This window comes from Erpetoichthys calabaricus, chromosome 1 (assembly GCF_900747795.2).
Source record: "Erpetoichthys calabaricus chromosome 1, fErpCal1.3, whole genome shotgun sequence".
Taxonomy (NCBI): Eukaryota; Metazoa; Chordata; class Cladistia; order Polypteriformes; family Polypteridae; genus Erpetoichthys; species Erpetoichthys calabaricus.
In genome coordinates this window covers 197,857,928-197,879,191 of record NC_041394.2, presented here as the reverse complement: position 1 = coordinate 197,879,191, position 21,264 = coordinate 197,857,928, and the positions used below count along the sequence as shown (strand labels likewise).

Sequence of the window (21,264 nt, the reverse complement as noted above, 5' to 3'; positions counted from 1 at the left end):
TCTCAATGCAAGGGCGGGGTAGGAAGAGCCCATCCCAGCTACATCAGAAAAATGTAACAGGGCTTTCAAATTTTTGTACAATCCAAATATGACTCAAACACATGTAGGAAATCACTATTATCAAGACTATTTGACAATGTATGTGAGATAACTGTTTAATTGGCAGGGCCTTGCATAAATGTTTGCTTCTCATCTTTCATCAAACCAACCACAGAGTTTAAAGGACTTGTGAGAGGCACAGTGAACTACAAGTGGAAACTGAGCCATCACTGTTCCAAACTGACTATATGGGCTGAAATTACCTAGGTCTCATTCAATAAAATGTATTTTTGTACAGCGCTCTTCAATGAGTGCAGGTGTAAAATACCGTGACAAGTTCTCAAGTAAAATATATGTACAGATTTTACAAATTACAAAATACTGAATTAGAATACATAAAGACACAGATTTGTTAAAACACAAAGAAAACAAAACAGAAACTGATTAACTATAGGAACCAAAAATATTTCTTGATTATTTAATTGTTGAACTGTGGCTAGTCTGCATATGCAGAAAAAATTTCCTGGGGCAACTCCAAAAACCTCTAGGAACATTTATGACAACTGTCCAATTATAATAATTACTGTGCAGTTGACTCTAACACTTAAGAGGTAAAACATGCTTTACAGAGGCTGGCTACAAAAGAAGAGCTCTGTGAGATTGAAAGGAGGTAAACAACCATTACACAGATTAGCTGCATGAGATTTTTTCTCAGGATAAAGCCTAGAAAAGGAAAGCTTATATCACTGCAGGACAAGACCATGAAAAGTAAAAGCAGGTGTATATGCTAATCATTCCCTGCAATCTGTCAGTAGTCTGAAGCCCAAGAAGCGAAACTGGATTTACAACATGTTTATGTCAGTGGCCACAGAGTGCAAAACATTTTCTTTTATTAAAGGTTTAGCTTTTCCACATATGGAGTATAGAAAAAATGAAAAATAAGCCTGTAGTGTTTGTGTTGCATTGGGTTTAATTAATGGGTTTTGTACTTGGTAAACTGTCAAAAAAAAAAAAAATTAAAAAATAACAGTTGCCTTATCGATACCTGTAAATTCTGATCAACTGCGGCAAACACATAATGAAGAAAAATGTATTGCAATGAGTTTACAACAGACTGGCTTCCACAATCTAAAGCTATATTAATGGTGTGATCCTTTTTTCAGTTTAAAACTAGCCTCTAGTTAGGATGGATGGATCCTAGAATGGATGGTGATATAGAATCATTTTTGATACTGATGCTTTTGAATGTAAGATGCAGTTCAGTGTCAAGAGATATATAATCAAAGTAATAGTTGTTTTTTTTTTTGTTTTTTTTTGAGTGTTCTGGTATTTGCCTTGTATTCTCCCAAAGATTGACATTACATGGCAAATTCATCTGTCATTCAAGTCTCAAATGAATAAAAATGAAATGGACTGCAGTGCAGAAGTTAAGAAGATGAATACAACCAATTGAAAAATAAGCTACAAGAGTGTTAAGAGTTTAAGAAAACACTTAAAGTTTACAACCAAGCAAATTAAATTTGTATAAAGTATTTTGAATACACATGCCTTTTCTTTATTGCAGCTGTCCACATTTATGTCAGGTTTTGCCACTTCTTTGTTCACCAAGGGTTTTCCAGCTGTTTGGGTAGTTGATGATGGAAGAACTACATTTGTTGCGCCTTGAGTTGCATTCCCTGGAGTGTTTGCTGGAGCTTTAGGTGGATTGGGGACCACAGGAGCACTAAACTTGTTACCTGGGGCACTGGTCACCACCTACTCAAAACAGCCATTCAGAAGAAAAAAAAAAAGGTTAGACCGATATGACGTATACACAACCAAAATCCTAATTTAGGAAAGGTGAACTGTTAAAATTGTTAAAAACTATAAAATTACAATAGGCAATTTAAACTGTATAATATCATAGTAGCAGCTTTTTCTATAAGGCTTCCGCTATTACAATTTCATTGCCAAACTCATCGTTAACTTTTTTGTTAAAGACAAACACACCCAAAATATACTAAAGACAATTTTTATAGAAAAACATTTTTAAAGAGAGAAGTTAAAATCCAGATACAAATATATTTGCCATGATTTAAATGAACTATACTGCTTAAACCATTAATTATGATAATATACAGAATTTTAGTTTATCTGGGTCTTAAACCTTGGAAACACTTTGCTCCACTTTTTCTATAATTAGAGAGTAGCCTAAATGCAAAATATTGGTAGCAGGTAATTAGAGTGGCTAAAGGGTGTTTTACTTCTGGACTAAACACCACAATTCAATAAACAAGAAACTAAAGTGTCAAGGGAAAGACTTTGAATTGAAGACCAACCATTTGTTCAATAGTCAAGACTCCTCTCTTCAGCTCAAAAAGTCTTCCCCGTTATGCTTTAGTGTACTGTTTTGTGTGGTTTATTCCAGAAGTAACCACTTCATATTTTTGAAAAAAAAAATCATGCATTTTACATGTTATGAGCACACAACTGGATAACTGATATGCAGATTGTGCAACACAAGTAGCATGAGATTTTTTTTTTCTTTTCACATCGTTTGCTGTTGTTCAGCATTGGTCACTATCGGTTCACGTTCTATAGAAACTTCTTTGTACTTTCTACACGAAAGCAGGAGATCAAACTTTTACTAGTCAGTACAACAAACTACATGGAGTAAGCAACATACTAAAAATGTAATTTTGGGTGGAGTATTCCTTTTAATGTTATGGTAGAGCATCAAGCCTCTGCAGCGTGGAAAAGCTACAGAACAGAATGTACTACTTCAAGTGCTTTACGTCTCTGGTTTGCTGGCTATTGCTTGACTTTTCATTAGCTTTTGCACCATCTTGGTTAGTATAAGTTCCATTGACATAACCTCATAGTATTAGGCCTAGAATGAGGATAAATTAATCGGATTGATGTCTATCAAAACATTACCAACACTTTTTATAAATTCAGTTATTAATAAGTTGATAAAGATGTCAACAAAGACTACTTCATTAGTGGAATAAAGATAAAAGATAGCTTGATACTGCAAAGTTGAACAGGTATTCTTACCTGGGTCTGTTTTCCTTCTGACTGTGACGCAACAGTGTTTGACTGTTGGGAAGGTGGTGGAGGGGGGGGAGGAGGTGGCAGACCCTGAGTGACAGGAGGGGGCACCTGCATCAGAGGTACTGCAGAATGTAGGTGCACTGGTAACTGATGGGTCAGGTTGAATGGATTAGGTTGCATGTTCATTCCTGGAGGTGGTGGTGGTGGAGGAACATTCATTGGAAAGGGTAACATGTTCACTGATGGAGGCGGGGCATTCATTGGTGGAGGGGCATTTACAGGTGGGGGAGCATTCATTGGTGGAGGGCAACTCATTGGAGGGGGAACATTGATTGGAGGAGGAGGAGCATTCATAGGTGGAGGGGCACTCATTGGAGGAGGATTCAAAGGTTGTGGCATTACATTCACTGGATGAATCACATTTACTGGTGGTAGTGGCTGACTTTCATTCGGCTGGCTAGGTGGAGGCTCTGTGAAGGTTTTTTCTATTAAAAAAAAACAAAACAAAATAACGTTATATATGCATAGTTTGTCATCTATCACATCCTGCTATCTCATACTAAATGATAAAAGTCACAATACAATATACACATTCATACAGATAGTGAATATTATACAGTATATAATATACTAGTGTTGGCTAAAGATATTGTATTTATATGAAAGGCAAGACATTATAATTTGCTCTAATTCTAGTTGTTGGCAGCCCTTTTATTCACACAGTATTCTTTATTACAACCCTCAGCACAACCTTTGGCCAGGACAACTATTACTGGATATTTGTGGAAAGAAAACTGTTATAGACAGGAGCAGAATCTAAAGTAAATAAAAGCATAATGTTGCATAAGGCATACAACCATATTATTTATTACACGGATTTCAAAAGTTCAATAAAGGGACGTCATTCATTTTTTATGAAAATATGCCCCACTACTCCATGTGAGACATCCAAAATCTGGACTGTAGTACTAGAATATAAATACTCTTCTATCCAGCTACAATAAACTTACAACTTGGGTTGACTATCACATTGTTCTACCAAGAGACTGATTTCAGCCATTACCAGATCTAAATCTTGTGAGGTGAAACACGTTATTCAGAGTAAAGCTCTCTCTCCTGCAAATCAGCAATTCTTATGTGACAAGCTGGAGTCAACACAGGTCAGAATCCTCGGGTTACTAAACTGCTTCCTTAATCCAGCAGGTTCCAAATGGGTGACAATATCAAGGTCATTTCACAGCTTTCTTGTTAATTGACCTTCTACAGAATTTTTAGTTATCCTTGAAGCCCTCAGAAGCCCAGAAACCTGATATTGTAGTGTGCATGTATGTACTGAAAAGCTGTGATACTGTATAAATAAGAATCAAAGCTTTTATAGCTTTATTAAATTCCTTCTTCATGTATATAATCAGCCCTGAACTTTGGATGCCAGTTTAAGGACTTAAGACTGGGAGCTGTGTAGTCACAGCTTTTACTTCAAGTAATGATACTTTCATTAGCATGTAACTGGACTGGACTAAGCAGGTTTGAGAATGTCCTGATAAACAAGCATTGAAATAAGAGTGATTTCTGCAGCCTATGAGTAATGCATCACAGGAGTCAATTGTACAAGAAATAAACTTGTTACTTGTATTCTCTGTATCCCGTATTCTAAAAAAATCATCTTAATTTTCAGGTAATAGATTTTTAGATAATCTTGCAATATGTGTTGTAAAAGATAAGATGTTGTTGTTGTAAAAGATAAGATGTTATCATTGACACCAGTCTAAATATTTGTTTTACTATCCGTGTGTTTCCATGTGCATCTATAACCTGGTTATTCACAGAAATCTGGTTTCTAAAATGCTATGTAAACCCTTAATCTGTTTAGAGAAACTGGGTTGTGGCCTCTGAGGAACCGGGTTAACAGATGTAGGTGTCTCTGCAAATAGCCCAACTATGTGGCTGTGTAAACCCTTAACCAAGTTACTGTTAAGGATTGTGTAGTCTGTGCATGTATGTTGCATTCTGTCAGGCTGTACATGTATTTACTTTGCACACACTTTCAGCAGCCATGGGTAGAAATTTCCAGAGGCAATTTTTCAGGTGATCCTAAAATTATCTGCCTCAGAAATCACTAAATTTATGTCGATGACCTGAATGTACCAAGCTAAACTTGGCAACACAATTTCAAGAACAGTAGGGTAATATGTTAAAAGTAACGTGACTTAAGCAGAATGATCACTTTTTAAAGTAATGAGTAACCCAACGCAATATTTATTTTACTGAAGTAAAAATACCTATGTTGTTATTATTCTACCAGCACTGGATGTAAGGCAAGAAGCACACTTACCAGTATGCTGGTTCTTTGCAGGGCTCAGTCACACAGCCAAATTAGAAAAGAGCATGCTGCATGCATTTCGGTAATGGAAACATATACTGTAAATAAAGCATCAACTTAACTAAATATATTTATAAAACACAAGAAAACTATCAAAGGTGTCATGCTTATTTTCGGATTCATGGTGATTGATGACAACGTTCAATTTTCTCCTGCTCAGTTTAAGGATGTCAGAAGGTTTTGACTCCAGAAGATCACATGTCATTGTTAACATAATTTTTAAGAAACCAGGTTTCTGCCTTAACCGTGTTATTTGCTATAGTCTGGTTATGTATGTGTGTGCATGTAGACACACTCAGTGTTAAAAGTGACAGGATCTTGTTGCTATCAGTATTATTTTTTTCCAATTAATAACATTTAGTTTTTGTTTAATTTTTAATTTAAATGATTATCATTTATTCAGTCAATGTACACAAATAAAAATTAATGATGGCAATAGAAGGCAAAAGGAGATATCTTCCATTTATACACATTATACCGTATTGGCCCGAATACAACGCAACCTTTTTTGACTAAATATTTCCCGTTCAAAAGTGGACTCGCGTTAAATTCGAGGATTAGGCAATTCAATGTAACAACGCTTCTTATTAGTACGCCTATGCCTCCAACCGACCTGCGTGTTGGTCGCGCGTGCCACGTTCGATATAGTTCGGATCGGTTCGAGTACACGAGACTGCATGAGAGTTTCTAGCTCTGGTGGAATCGCTGGTTTTCGAGCATTTCGATTCTGGCGCGCGCCCGGCGTACGCCAGCAAGTGGCTATTGTGTCTATGATTCACAGATAAGTGTAGTCCACGTCTCTCGCAACTGTTATAGTAGTAATTTGCATGTTTGTTCTAGCGGCGGGTTCTTTATTGCCCATAAAAAATGAACGCGAGTTATAATAGTAGTGTTGAGAAAAAAGGCTCATCAAAGAGAAAAATAAATAAAAGGTACCAGGAGAACCTACGATATGAATTTTAAGATTATGGTTGCAAACGAGGCAGAGAGAATGAACAACTTGAGCTTCAAGGAAATACGGAGTTCCAGAAGTAAACGTCCGTCTCTGGAGAAAAGATTTAACGAAATATATGAATGCAAATTTCTCAAGAAAATCTTTTAGTGGACCCAAAATAGGAAGGTTTAAAGAAGTTGAGCAGCGAGTGGTAAAATTCGTAATAGAAAAGCGAAATGAAGGATTCCCAATATCCTGTGAAGTTATAAAATTTAAAGCGTTAGAAGAGGCTGCTAATTTAAACATCCATAAAACTGACTTTAAAGCAAGTATGGGTTTGTTGTAAAAGAATGATGAAACAGAACGGTTTTTCACTACTACGGTGGACAACTCTCGCGCAAAAACTTCCTGGCGACTTTAGTGAAAAACTTTTCGGGTCCAAGAAAAAGGTTGGATGACAGAGGAATTGGTATCAGACTGGTTGAATGTGATATGGGGAAAACGGCCAGGTTCTCTGAGAGACACTCGCTTCATGCTAGTCCTTGATGCATTTTGAGGCCACCTCACTTCAGGTGTTAAGGAAAAAATTGAAACATTGAATTCCGATCTTGTAATAATACCGGGTGGTATGACATCCCAACTGCAAGTCTTGGATGTGGTGGTTAACAAACAGTTTAAAGATAACTTAAGAAAAGAATACAACAATTGGCTATTAGCGGGCAATCACCCATTAACACCTACAGGAAAAATAAAAAAACCCTCAGTCTCACTTTTAGGAAAATGGGTTGCGACCACCTGGCAGAAGATCGAACCTGAATCGATAGTTAAAAGGTTTCAAGAAATGCTGCATTTCCAATAATTTAAATGGGACTGAAGATGACATTTTGTGGGAGACTGACAGCGTAAACGAGCATACTGATGATAACGATGCGGCAGCAAAGAGTTCTGATTCTGAATAAATATTTCCTTTTTCTTTCACTTAGGTAGGTATCTTGTAACTTACCTACCGGTAATACTATTAATTTTGTTCTACATTACTACTTAATTTTATTGACATGAATGTAACTTGTCATATTACCTATTAATAAATAAATGATTATCTGATTGAATTTTATTTTCTTTGAATTCTTTTGTGAAAAATGAATGGATCGCGTTAAATGCGGATTTTTTTTTCTAAAATCTTCATGAAAAAATTGGGGGCCGCTTTAAATTCGGGCCGATACGGTATAAGACATGAAAATCGTTTACATACAGGTGAAAGCAAGTACAGTAGAACCCCAACTATCTGAGCTAATGTGGACTGATGCTACCTCATATAACTGAAAACTTGGATGAAATGGATGGTTATGGCCATTTTGGATTAAAAATTATGTTTACAAAAGATTATACCAATTTAAATGGTACAGTATCATATTTAAGTCTGCTTTTCATACCTTAGTAGTGTTGGATTGGTACTAAAAAATTTTGACTTTGTTATTGATACCAGCTTGCAGACCTTAGTACCAGTGAAGTGAAACCCACTCTGACTAACTTCAGTCCCCTTTGTGCACTGCTCAAATGTGTGTCTCCATGGTGAGCTGCGCCACTGCATCGGACTGCACTACACATCACTTCCTTCTTGAAAGCCATGAAGTCATAATTAGATTGAAACAACAGGATACTAGACCTTGGCAACAGAAACAGGGAAGTAGGTACAGCTTGAGCAGGTGGTGGAAAAAATACCAGGCAGATATAGTGAGACTCACCGCTATGTACAACATTAGCTATGGAACCAGACACCTTAATCAAGCATGGTAAGGGTGTGGGTAAAATTAGAAGATCCACAATGTCCGGGTTAACAAGAGGCCTTCAGACTCAAAAACTTTACATTTACGTTTGTGTACCAAACAACCACTCAGAGTTTCTGCTCATTTTCGTGGATCTGGATTCTTAGCTCAAAAATGTACCATATACCAACCCTGTAAACTTACTGGAAGATTTTAGGACTCCCATGGAGAATGACAGAGATAAGTGGGCCAAATGGAGGAGTTCATGAGACAGGAAAGAGTTGATTGTGAGATCAGCCAATGAATCAGTGAAAATATAGCAGTTTATCTGGATTTTATACAAGGCAATATCAGTGAACTGGGAGTTAAGCTTTTGAATTACTAGCCCTCCTTCAGCAGGTTTCACTCCATCCCAAAGATATATTACTTTCAACAATGGTGGAATACCACAGCATAGCACCCATGTTCTTTTCAACTTGGCATCGACTAGACTAATGGCAAAGCGCTGCACATGTTTAAAGTACCCATGAACTATCATAAACCTGCTGTATTGCGTCAGGTTCAGTCCAATGCGTTTAATGTGTAATTTTCAAATTGACTTTAGTTTTTGATTACCCTCATAAAATGGCTTGACACTCCTTTTTATAGAGTCAACCCACTGTAACTTTGTAACCAGAAGACATTTATATACCTGTACCTACTTCCAAAAGCGGAGTGGGGGGAAAGATGGCATCCTAATGTTTAAAGATAATGTCCATTAGGGCTGGGTATTGGCACTGTTATCCCAATTCGATTTTGATTCACAATGCCCTGATTCAATATTGATTTTATCTTGACTGTTTTAGCATGCACTGATATATTTGAAGTGCTGGCATTTTTAGAGATCACTTAACCAGGCACTGACATCATTAATATAATGTGACAACTTTCAGTAACATTTTATTTGGAGATTGTCTACATCAGGGGTGTCAAACTCCAGGCCTGGAGGGCCGCAGTGGCTGCATGTTTTCATTCTAACCCTTTTCCTAATCACTGACCAGTTTTCATTGCTAATTAACTCATTTTCCCTTCATTTTAATAGCCCTGTTTTTAAGGATTCAGTCATCTGAATTTATTCCTTTCTCCATTAAATGAGAGCCAAACAGAAATGAGATGTGAAACAAGCCAACAGATAACCAGCTAAATTGGGATTTCAAACTCCAACCAATTTTCACCCCAACCAGTCTCTTAATGAAAAGCTGATTCTTGCTGTTAATTAAACTCATTATTTAATTTCACATCTTGTTGCTGCTCTCATTCTGCCACGGCAGACATTTCTAAAACTGTTGATTTTCTGTTTTTTCTAAGAACAACGTCAAAATGTTTTGGTGACCTGAGAGATCAACCTTACTGAAACCTTCACCTTTCGTTACTTTCAGATATTATGTGCTGGGCACAGGTGAGCTGGTCATGTGGCGGCTTGTTTTGTGTCTCATTATTGTTTTGCTACTAATTAAGGAAAAAGAGACAACTAAGGGGTCTGAGTCAAGTTACTAAAACTAAGGCAAAAGAAGTTAATTAGAAGCAAAAACTAGTCACAAATGAAGAAGAAGGATAGAATGAAAACCTGCAGCCACTGCAGCCCTCCAGGACCGGAGTTCGACACCTGTGGCCTAAATAGTGCCTTCAGAAGAATATGCATAAGCATGAAATGACATTTAAGAAGAAATACTTGACTAGTAATGAACAGTTAACATTGTACTTGAAAGTTGTGGAACAAAATATTAAGGAGGGAGCATGGTAGCGTGGCAGAAGCAGTTCCAGGGCTCAACGTGGCACGGGTGTTTCCGCACTTAGGTGCACAGGTGCGGGGCTGCCCGTGGCCGTAATTGATGCCGGGAGCTGCTAATCGCCACACCTATGCCACGTCCCCACATAAAAAGGAGAAACGCAGGTGCAGAGGGGAGAGTTCAGATAGAAGATAAAAGGGACAGAGGTAAAAGAGAGAGACAGGCAAGTTAAGTGCTGGCGCAGAAGCAAGCAAGCAAGAGAGAGCAGGTTCACTGGTGAAAACAGGCAGCTGGGAGAAGAGTCCCTAAGGAGGAGTGTGTGGCCGACACTTGGTGAAGTGCAGTCGGAAGTGGGCGCTTCAGCTGAGCAGGTTTGAGGAGCAGGAGTGACCGGCAGTGTGGACAACTTGGCTCAGAAGGCAGCGGGAGTTGATGAGGCTTGGGAGGGAGAGCCCCAGCATGAGCATGCTGGTCACTGGGGACCCAAGTCTCGGTTCAGCAAGGGAGCTGTATGTAGCCAGGGGACTGAGGGCAACTGGACGAGAGGAAGGTCAGCTGCACCTGCGGATATGGCGACTGCCCTGTTGTAAGGCCAATATGGGACAAGCAGGGGAGCTGCCAGTTAAATGGAAAGGGCACTGGGTTTTTAAAAAGGGACTGCTTCCAGTCTGTTAATTTTAACCTCTTTTTAATTGGTTGTACAGTAATCCCTCCTCCATCGCGGGGGTTGCGTTCCAGACCCCCCCGCGAAAGGTGAAAATCCGCAAAGCAGAAACCATGTTTATATGGTTATTTTTATATTGTCATGCTTGGGTCACAGATTTGCACAGAAACACAGGAGGTTGTAGAGAGACAGGAACGTTATTCAAACACTGCAAACAAACATTTGTCTCTTTTTCAAAAGTTTAAACTGTGCTCCATAACAAGACAGAGAAGACAGTTCTGTCTTACAATTAAAAGAATGCAAACATATCTTCCTCTTCAAAGGAGTGCGTGTCAGAGAGAGAGAGAGAAAAGCAAACAATCAAAAATCAATAGGACTGTTTGGCTTTTAAGTATGCGAAGCACTGCTGGACAAAGTAGCTGCGAGGAGGGGAGCAAGCATTTTTCAGAGGAGCGTCCGTATCCTCTAGGCCAGTATGCGAACAGCCCCTCTGCTCACACCCCCTCCGTCAGAGAGAGAGAGAGAGAGAGAGAGAGAGAGAGAGAGAGAGAATGTCAGAGCAAGAGAGAGAGAAAAGCAAACAATCAAAAATCAATACGTGCTGTTTGATCTTTTAAATATGCGAAGCACCATGCGGGAAGCATATTGCTTGCAAAGCAGCCACATGTAAGCCCAGCAAAGAAGGGAGCAGTGTGAAGGTAATCTTTCAGCGTTTTTTGAGGAGCAGCCGTGTCCTCTAGGGGTGCGAACAGCCCCCGTGCTCACAATATATTTGAGGAGTTTTATTTAATACATAATACGCGCTGTGGTTGGGTAGCTTCTCAGCCATCTGCCAATAGCGTCCCTTGTATGAAATCAACTGGACAAACCAACTGAGGAAGCGTGTACCAGAAATTAAAAGACCCATTGTCCGCAGAAATCCGCGAACCAGCAAAAAATCTGCGATATATATTTAAATATGCTTACATATAAAATCTGTGACAGAGTGAAGCCGCGAAAGTCGAAGCGCAATATAGCGAGGAATTAGTGTATTTATTGTCTTTTAACCTCCACTTTTCATTTCGTTTTTATGGATTATTTATTTATGGACGTTTTGGAAAAACTGCACTATTTGAACACTTTTGGTTTTTTTTGGTTAATAAAAGCACTTGCACTTTGCACCTTCCCCTTGCTCCAAGTGTGATTTGTCCTAATGTGCTAGCTCATTCGGTTACATTATCGATGGTGGCAGATTCAAGAGGCTCCCAAATCTGGAAGAGGGAGCATGGAGCAGGACCCACACTGTCACAGTACTCAGGAGTTTATTTTGGGCTACTTACAAAAATAAACAAAACAACAGTATAGATTACTTCTTTCTAGTCTAGGCTCAAAACTTCCTGATCGTCTTGTGTTGATGCAACTTGCAGAGGTACAATATAAACACGAAACAAGTGACAAATCAGAGTACAATTGATGCCGATTTTAAAGCATCTTTGTCAAGTGAGTATGCAAAAAAAAAAAAAAATTCTGAACAAGTTCATCTTGAAATACTTTAAAAACTTTTTTTTTTCATTCTTCCTGCTGGTTTGTGATTTAGAACTTGCTTGAGCTGTTCTTTTTTAAAATAAACACTCAAATTTTGACCCTGGAGTATGAGCTCTCTCACTCTTCAACATTATGTGGAAAATATTGACTTGAAAATAATTAATTTCTTTTTTTTTCCCCTTGTACCCAAAAGTTTGGGGAAGCTCCTTAACATGTTTGCTGTCCCAAATTATTAAGAAATACCTCATGAGGAATGGGCACAAAAGTAAGGAGAAGCTTCAAAAGGATACTACATAATCAATAGGGGCAATTGCATAAACATCCATATAAACTGTAATATCATCTTGCACTGGCATTTCTCAGGGGTGTCTAATATATACTGTACACTGGATCACCTGAAAAATTTGCTATCATAAAGACATTAGTAATACAATACAAAGTTTGCTTGCAAGGTTAATAATAATTTTAAAAACCCTATTTGGGAAAAGTATACTCAGTGGTAGAGTTAATGTTGGGTATACAATCACAGTAAACACCAAGTCAATATATGCCACGTGTAGTTGGTTCTTCACTTTCACTTTGTTTTATTAAAAACTTACCTTGAACAGGAGTTTCCTCTTCCTGTCGCATCCATCCACTCTGAGGACCTCCTGAATTCCTTCCTCTTCTAGAATAGTAATTTTGTACATCAGCTGGAAGAGTTCTTCGTACTGCCCAGCTGGAGGCAGAGGACCAGCCTGAACGATCCACTGGGGGCTCAGCTGTAAACTCTTGTTCACCTTTACGTCTATTGGTTCGATTTTCATTAAACCTATTGTAAGAGTCATTCCCTGAATTATTTTGCATCCCTGAGAAAGAATTTCTTGCTTGCCATCGATTTTCTGTTTGATCTCTGTGACCAAAACCTCCTCTAAAGCCACCTCGTCCACGCCCACGTCCACGATCAGATCGCCATACTGAACTGAAATTTCTGTTCCAGTTGTCCCCTGAATGATCCATTCTTGGTTCTTCCCATCTAGTTTCACTGCTTGAATCCCTATTCCTAACATCATTATCAGCTTTTATTCTGTCTTTTACCCAATCAGGATTTTCAGTTCTATTTCTGTCATAAGAAACTTCAGAAGAACTTCCACTATCTGTTTCAGTCACATCTTTAACAAATGTATCATGCCTGTCCTGGTCACTTCTCCGGTGCCATTCATTTCCCCTTGAATTTCTCCAGTTGTTATTTTGCCACCTCTCTCTTCTTCGGGGTGAATGGCCACCATGCTCAGTACGGTCTGATGATGATACTTTACTAAATGTTCTGGATCGAGATCTGCTTCTGGAGCGGGAGCGTCTTCGACCTCTTCTTTCTCGGTCTCTGTCTCTCTCTCTGCTGCGATCCCTTCTAAAATTTTCTCCCCTCTGCACATCCTTATCACCTTCCCGGTCCCTTTCCCTACTTCGTGATCGTGATCTACGCCTAGGAGGAGGAGATTCACGACCTCTTGATCTTGACCTCGACTGCCTTCGTTCCTTCTTTCCCTCTTTATCTGGTGACCAGGTTGTAGATGGTGAATGAAATCTAGATTTTCTTTGCCTTCCTTCTTTCTTCTCTGGCTCCTTTGGTTCTGCTACAGGTATCTCATCAGGAGATTTCAATTTATTGTCCGATATCTGCTCTTGGTTATTGGTATTTGGTGTTATCTCTGTTTTGGGGCTGTCTCCTGGCTCTTCTTTTTCAGTCTGCGATTCACAATGTTCACTGTTAGGAGAATCACATTCCATTGGGACCATTTCATTGTCATCTTGAGAAAAAGGTTCAATTATTGCGTCTTCTTCTTCCTGAATGAGACACTTTTCAGGTACACTTATAGTATTAATAGTTGGTTCATTCTTATTTGAAAAACGTTCATCTTCAAATAGTTCTTGTTCAATTTTCTCATTAATAGTATCAAATGCCTTACTTTCACAATGTGTACTGCCCTCTATTTCCTCCAAATTACAGGCTACTTCTGTGTCCTCATGTACCTTGTCAAGTGAAATTGTGTCATTTTGATCATCAGAAACAGGAGAATCTATTTTTGTGTCCATTTTTTCTTCACTGTTAGTTTCAACTTCCAAATTTTTAGTTTCCTCCTCTATAGGAGAGTATTGTTGTTCAACACTATGAAAACTCATATCTGTGTCATCTGCTGGACGTGCAGATGGTGAATCTGTGTCACTTTCAATTGGTGAGGGTGGAGATTCACTGCAAAGAGACATTTCCTTTTCATCATCGGGAGATTCAGGTTGTGTGTCAGTGTCTAAACATGCTGCAGAATATTCAGCATTTTGGGAAACTGAGTCAAGCTGTTCCTCTGCACTTTGAATCTCCAGATCAGTTTGGTGTTCATCAGTAGATAATGAACATAATTCATTTTCCATTTTCTGTTCATCTGGGTCTTCAGAACTTTCTGCTTCAGAAGAAGGAATGATGTCATCTTTTTGAAGCACACATTCTGGCTCGTTATTGCTATTAACTATTTTATTGGTCTCAGTTGTGTCTTCATTTATAGTTTCATCACCACTGCTTTCCTCATCTGAGAGCTTGTTTGACTCACTATTCTCTCCATTAGTATTTTGCTCCTCCCCTGAAGGAACTATCTGAGAAATGCTAGAGTTTTCTTCTAATGAATCTTGCTTTAACTCTTCCTGTTCAGTTTCTTCTACTTCTTCATCACTAACTTCAGGACTACTACAAGAACGGAGTTTCTTTGATGAATATCTAGTTTCTCTTCTTGCCTTTCCTGCTTTACCATCCTCAGTATTTTTCGTAGGCCTACGCTTCACACCTCGCTTTCCTGCTTTTTTAGCAGCACCACCTGTTTTTGTTGCACTATTTGTGACTGAAGTATCAGAATCTGAATTGTTAGGGGGAGATGAACTTGGATTTTGAGGTGATGTTGGCTCCTCTGTTTTGCTGTTTCTTGTTGACCTTCTTCTGGATGTTGTACTCTCAGCTTTTTTCTTTGAACCTCGTGCTCCAGCTGCCCTCGTGTTTTTTCTCTCTTCACCCTTGGAACACGTTACTGCATATTCTTTAACAAGAAAATCTGCATATGAATTATTTTTGATTAGTATCAAAATAAATGCAGCATATGATAATGAACAAAATTTACAAGATATTAAACATTTTAAGACCCTCAGATTAACTGACAAACCACACTGACGATAAACTATTAACACTACCAATACAGGAGTAAAATGTAGTCAAAAAATGGAAAAGATAAGACAAAATATGCTGTAAACTGTTGTGAATATCCCTTTCATGGCAAGAACTATAGTATTCATCGGAGTTCCAATCAGATTACCTCATTCTGCAAGAAGAGGCCAAGTGGATTAGAAAACTTGCTTTAAAGTTGAATAAAAACAACTGGGTAGACCCAGTCTCTAATTATGATTGAACAATTAACAGAGACAGCATTTGCAGACAGTTTGATAAATTCTGTGGCACATATTTACAATGAACACATGAAACAATGCTTCTAAACACTATGTTTAGAAAGAAACTTCACCACTTGTAACACATCTGCATCTGTAACGCTTTATTTACCAGCCAAATGTAAAAAAAAGTATTTTAAAAATATCTAGTGCAGTATAAGGCATAGTTATTTTCATTTTACAGAAGCAACAAGCATAAATCAATCAGCTCCTGAGATCTCAAAGTAATACCCAAATCTTTATGATACCCAAAACTAAGAATCCTCCTCACTCAAAGTAGAGACCAAATATTAATTTATATACTTGTAGAGGTGACACATTAGGGGTTTCATTTGTTTATTGGAATGTCCAGTTTAATGTTTGTTGAATCTTAAAAACCACACTGTTCGCACAGATTTCTGCTTATAAATATGGGGTCTGCTTCTTTAAAAAGGTATGCACCAAATGTGGATGGGCTTGTGGGATTTGTAGTTTGGGGTTTATAGGCAAAGTTCACCTAAAACTGAATGAGAAGGATGTGGAGGGAATTTTTATTTTGTTCAATTTTTGATTGACTTCATCCTTCAGCAGCAGCAAAACCCCTTTACCAACTGGATGTTCGTAACAGAGAAGGACTGTGCACAGCCACCAGATTCAGGGAGTGTAGCAGGGTCTGGTTCCAATTTAGTCCATGCTCTACAGTGAAGAGGCGTGCCTCAGATGATCACTTATCTTCTGGAATCTGGTGGCAAGACTGTGTTCTCTAACCATGTTCCAGTTTACCAAAAGAGAGTATTCTGTCACATTTTTATGTCCGTTAACTAGTGATTGAACTTTGAGATCCACCTCCATCACCTACCGTAAAAACTTTTTCCAGGACTGTAAATATCGTTGGTTGGGGTGGGGGGTTTGTTTGTGGTGTTAGTTTGTACTTTTGTCAGCACCCCTCTTTGTGGTGTTTGCAATTGGTGATTATAGTAAATTATATATATATATTTTTTGTTGTTGCTGAAAATATTTAGTCTATTTCAACATTTTTTCTGGTGTGTTGTTAATATTTGGGTGTTGGGGTGGAAATACTATAGGATTTGGGTGTTGCCATGATTCTGTCTGTCCCTCACTTTAAAAACGCAGCAGTTGTATCGCTATACAAATCTGGTGGCAACCTCCGCACACACTTAGAATTTGGGCTTTGCTACAAACCAACATTTCAGTTTCTGCAAATTGCCATTAGTCCAAGGCTGAAATTATATACCAATTATAGTTATAAAAAAAAAAAAAAAAAAAAAACAATTCTGAATGCAAAAAAAGAGGTTCTTTCTGAATTTTGACTGATAATAAATAGATAACCAATAAAGGCAGATCACTACCTGTCATCAGTTGATAGATAACAGAGAAATTAACAGACTGATATTTATATTAAAAAAAAAAAAAAGATTCTTACCAAACTGTCCAGATGCCAAAGGTCTCACTGCATTTGGTAATCGCCAAGAATATAAGTTGATCATTTCTTGTGAATAAGAACTTTGGCTGAAACAATACAAAGATTTCAATGGTTTGGAGAGAAAAAATATGTATTATAGAAAAGAATAATATACAGTTCAAAATATATTACACTTTCTCAAGTTATTATTCTAATGAGAGTCTCAAAACTAGTGCCTGTCTTGGCAGATCTGTTTGGCTGATAATGAGGCTCAATAACTTAACTAGCAATGGCAGAAGTGGCACCGAATAGTTACCAGCATACAGAGTGACAGAGTTAGTCAAAATGTGCAGGATGGAAGTGGTGTGATCCCCTAAGTGGAGGTTAGTGCAGTTGAGAAAACATCTGATTTCATAAATCAGCCTTATTTGTTCTTAGGTAAATAATAAATTGTGCATTTAATGTACACAATGCCAGTTTCAAGACTGCTTTATAAACTTAACTAGAATAAATTTCACACTAGCCAGCAAACGTTCAATGTTATGTCTTTAATTTACACAACAGTAAACCACTTCAAAAGCAGTAATGCTTCAGATAATGAACACAAAAGCTAACACAATATGCAATGTTACTTTTGTAAGCTTTGCAAAGATGAACTTCAATAATGTACTGTGCATCACTCTTTATGAAACAAATTTTAAGTGTAAATTATCTAACAATGATTCATTTATCCTTATAAACAATCGTGCTCTAACTTCCTTCCACCCCATTGAATTCTGGGTAATGCAGTTCCTACTATAATTCAAGTGCATGCATATATTTATAAAGCATACATTCCTATGTAACATTTTAATCTTGCAGTTACTTAAGCACAAATATTACTGTCTGCATATTATAAATTGTATAACATTACAACAGTGTGTGTTCTCCGAATTTTAAAAAAAAAAAAAATCATGCATTTGAATGTAGTCTAGTTGCAAACAGGTTTGTAAAAGAACTGAATGGCTGCATAAATGTAACATTTTTTCAATTTTTACAAAAACAACAAGAGGCAAATGCACAAGTACAGATCCTCATTTTTAACTGCTGCTACATTTGAACAATAGACACCTACTGCAACATTTTGTAAATTTCTCATGCAAAGTATAAACTACATAGTGACAGCATAAACAATAGCCTGCAAATTCTGAACATGTGCAGCAGACAACTTCTCTCAGGAAGTAAGGAGAGGTTGATTTATTTTAGTGTTTAAGACTCTGAAGTATTAGACAATATTTCTCGACCAATAAATAAAGACTCTGTTAAGAATAAGATTGTCTGGAGTTGTCAAATTATACAAAATAAGGATTAGAATACTCATATTGAAAAGAAGTAACCAAATATATTCAAATTGAGGTTAAATGTTTTAAGTAACACTACATATATACATTTATACTTAACATTCTTTTACAAGCTTCATTACTCCTCATAATTTAGTGTTTTTATTTGCAGTCCATCTATAAAGCATACAGCAGTCATGATTTGTGCACAGATGTTTTTCATGTGAAGGCTACACACCCATCACAAAAATGAGATTTTTCTGTGTATGGAAAGTGACTTAATCAAAGAGACATGGAAAACTGGGAAACACCACATTCCTCAATTGTGAAATTCACTCCTGATTACTTAAACAGATTAAATGCATTTGTTACTTTAGCCCACCATCATTAGTGACTTCCGGGCAGGTGTTCAGTATTATGGGCAACACTTACGAGGACAAAAGGAACTCTCTCCATGGCGTAAATGCAAAAAAAAAAAAAAAAGTGCTTCCTGCATAATAACTCCCCTATACGGGAATGGCAGTATTAGTTTGATCATGTTTCTCATATTAGCTGCTCTTTATTCTATTTGTTTTGTAAACAGCACATAATTTAAGAATATAATATTGTTTCACAATTTTGAGTACTGTCTTGTATTATACTGATATTTAATAGTTAAATTGTTATTGTTGTATATACTGTTATTTATTTTTATTTCTCTGAATAATAATTGTCATTTTTACATGGTGAAAACAATCTACTTCATATGCATGTTTTGTTATAAAACATACAGCATTTATTTAAATATTTTTGGAGGAGCTATTTATTAGCCACTAATATTGGTTTTCAGAAGTCACAGACTTTTTTTTTTTTTTTTTTTTAAATCATGATTAGTGGCAAAAATCTGATTGGTTGGGTTCTACTCAAAATTATAATTTAATTAAATGATGCACATTTTTAAATGCAAATTACAGCTAATTACCATTTATTCTAATAATAAAGTCAACTTAAATTGAAACAGTTTTATCCAACAGAATCTGTACTTTAAGAAACAGACATCTTACACGTCCTCCGCTGGATGCTTTCTTAAACAGTATACATCAAATACAAGTGTCATCTATAACAGTCAAACTAAGAACCTGTAATGTGTCTGCTTCTCAAACTACAGACTCTGATGAACATATCCTCTTGTGCAATTGTGTGTCTTGGCTTACTGCATATTTTTCTGTCATGGTTAGATCAAGTTTATCCTCTTCTCTAAGAACAGTAGTGAACACCTCTGCATGAATCCTTAATTTCCTAAACTTAACTGACATGTTTCTTGAGAAAGCCATTTTGTTTTGGTTAGTTTTGAACCAAGAAATTAAATTTTACCTAGTAAACCAAGGAAAGACAATTTAGCTGCTTTATTGAACAGAGGAACATGTTTCAGCAGTGCCAACACATTTAGAAGTCTTTCTCTAATGACCAATTAGCATTTAAGCCAAGAGAATTTACAACTGGGACACTGAAGTAATGCTGCTGAAAACTGGACTTTGCAGTCATATATGAATATTAAATTATGAATCAGTGAAAGGGTTAAAAAGTACCAATTTCTATCAAAAACATGAAAATTTTAGGGTTCTCAAATTAAGAAAAAAGTCCAGTAACAATTTTCTATTATCATCTTAAGAAAGTCAAAACAGTAAATTTAGAATGTTCCTGGGAGAAAGTAAACATTAAAATCAAATAAATGAAAAAGTGATGTAGTACAAAATAGCTGAATGGTAAAATATATACAGAAGTTTTTAAAATAACATAATAATGAATGTAGCTTCTTACCTTTCCAGCTCAACTGCTGCATAAGATGAAGGAAATGAAAACCATGGAAGAATTGATGCTTCTAGCCGTCGCCTCTTTTGTCTTAAAATGGGTTCATCTTCATATACATCTAAGAACTCTATACTAAAAGCATATAAATGGTGTAAAACAGGATTCCAAATTCAACTGCAATAGCCTTTAAATTTAAAAAAGGATTTCAGTTTCACACTTCTATTTTTTTACCAGCCTGTTTTGCCTTTGCAGCATTCACTTCAAATCATTTTGTACAAACTTTTACTGAAATCAGATGCAACAGGATTCTGCCAAACTACAACATATTTATTTCAATATTGAACATAAGATTTACTTTGCAAAATTTACATCCGCCTTTTAAGTAAACCATTTAATCGTTTGCAGTGTGATTAACCAAATGCTATTAATTTAATATACAATGTGGACCTCAGATTCAATCTCATGTCCAAAATTAAGATATTTACTTATCACATACAGATCAACCAAAACTGGCAGGGTGAATTAGTGTTATCAAAATCTTTAAGACTAAAAAATATCCCAACAAAGAGGCATGAGGCTATCACAACCAGCGTCTTGTGTGGGACTTATTTAACTAGTAAGTAATTAAGACAATTGTGGGTGTTAATGTGCATTCTCTTACACTCAAATAAGGCAAATAAGCCTTAATATATACAATAGTTCATATATACAATAAATATTTTATTATGTATTGGAAAAACTTAACATAAAACCATTTTAAAAAAAAACCTCATCAAAAAAAAACCATACTAATCATCCCAACTGGTACTACTGGATCTGAACTTTATTCTGCCATGGAAAATGTGCCTACTGTCATGCTTACATTATGCCCATGAACACAGATGGATTTTCTTGTAAACAGATGGACATAAGCTTTCCACACACACTTCTAAAGTCATTCTTTATCTAACCATGAGTAAACTCAAAAGTAATGAATGAACCCCACCCCGAATCATTTTTCACAAATGACAGGATCATTTTCATTATCTTTTATACTTTTTTACACTTCATTCTTGCCATTATTTTTGCTTTAAGTGTCTAAATATTTTTTCCCCAGTAGAATCCTTAATAAAAGGTTGCATTATATAGGTTATTACTGATGTCAAAAAGGATGTTCTTTACAGTGTCTAAGCTATAAA

General features: G+C 36.8%; 1 protein-coding gene across 4 annotated transcripts in view; it reads right to left on the bottom strand.

Annotated features, from left to right (window-relative positions):
• scaf11 (SR-related CTD-associated factor 11) overlaps positions 1–21,264 on the bottom strand; it is a 651,915-nt gene that overhangs the window by 6,181 nt on the left and 624,470 nt on the right. For all 4 annotated transcript variants that reach the window (XM_028810663.2, XM_051928673.1, XM_028810656.2 and 1 more), the window contains 5 exons: positions 20,096–20,218; positions 16,998–17,083; positions 12,709–15,186; positions 3,076–3,557; positions 1,588–1,794 (listed from right to left, as the gene is read on the bottom strand). In XM_028810663.2, the coding sequence (XP_028666496.1) occupies positions 1,588–1,794; positions 3,076–3,557; positions 12,709–15,186; positions 16,998–17,083; positions 20,096–20,218 (3,376 nt within the window). The remainder of the gene's footprint in view (positions 1–1,587; positions 1,795–3,075; positions 3,558–12,708; positions 15,187–16,997; positions 17,084–20,095; positions 20,219–21,264) is intronic.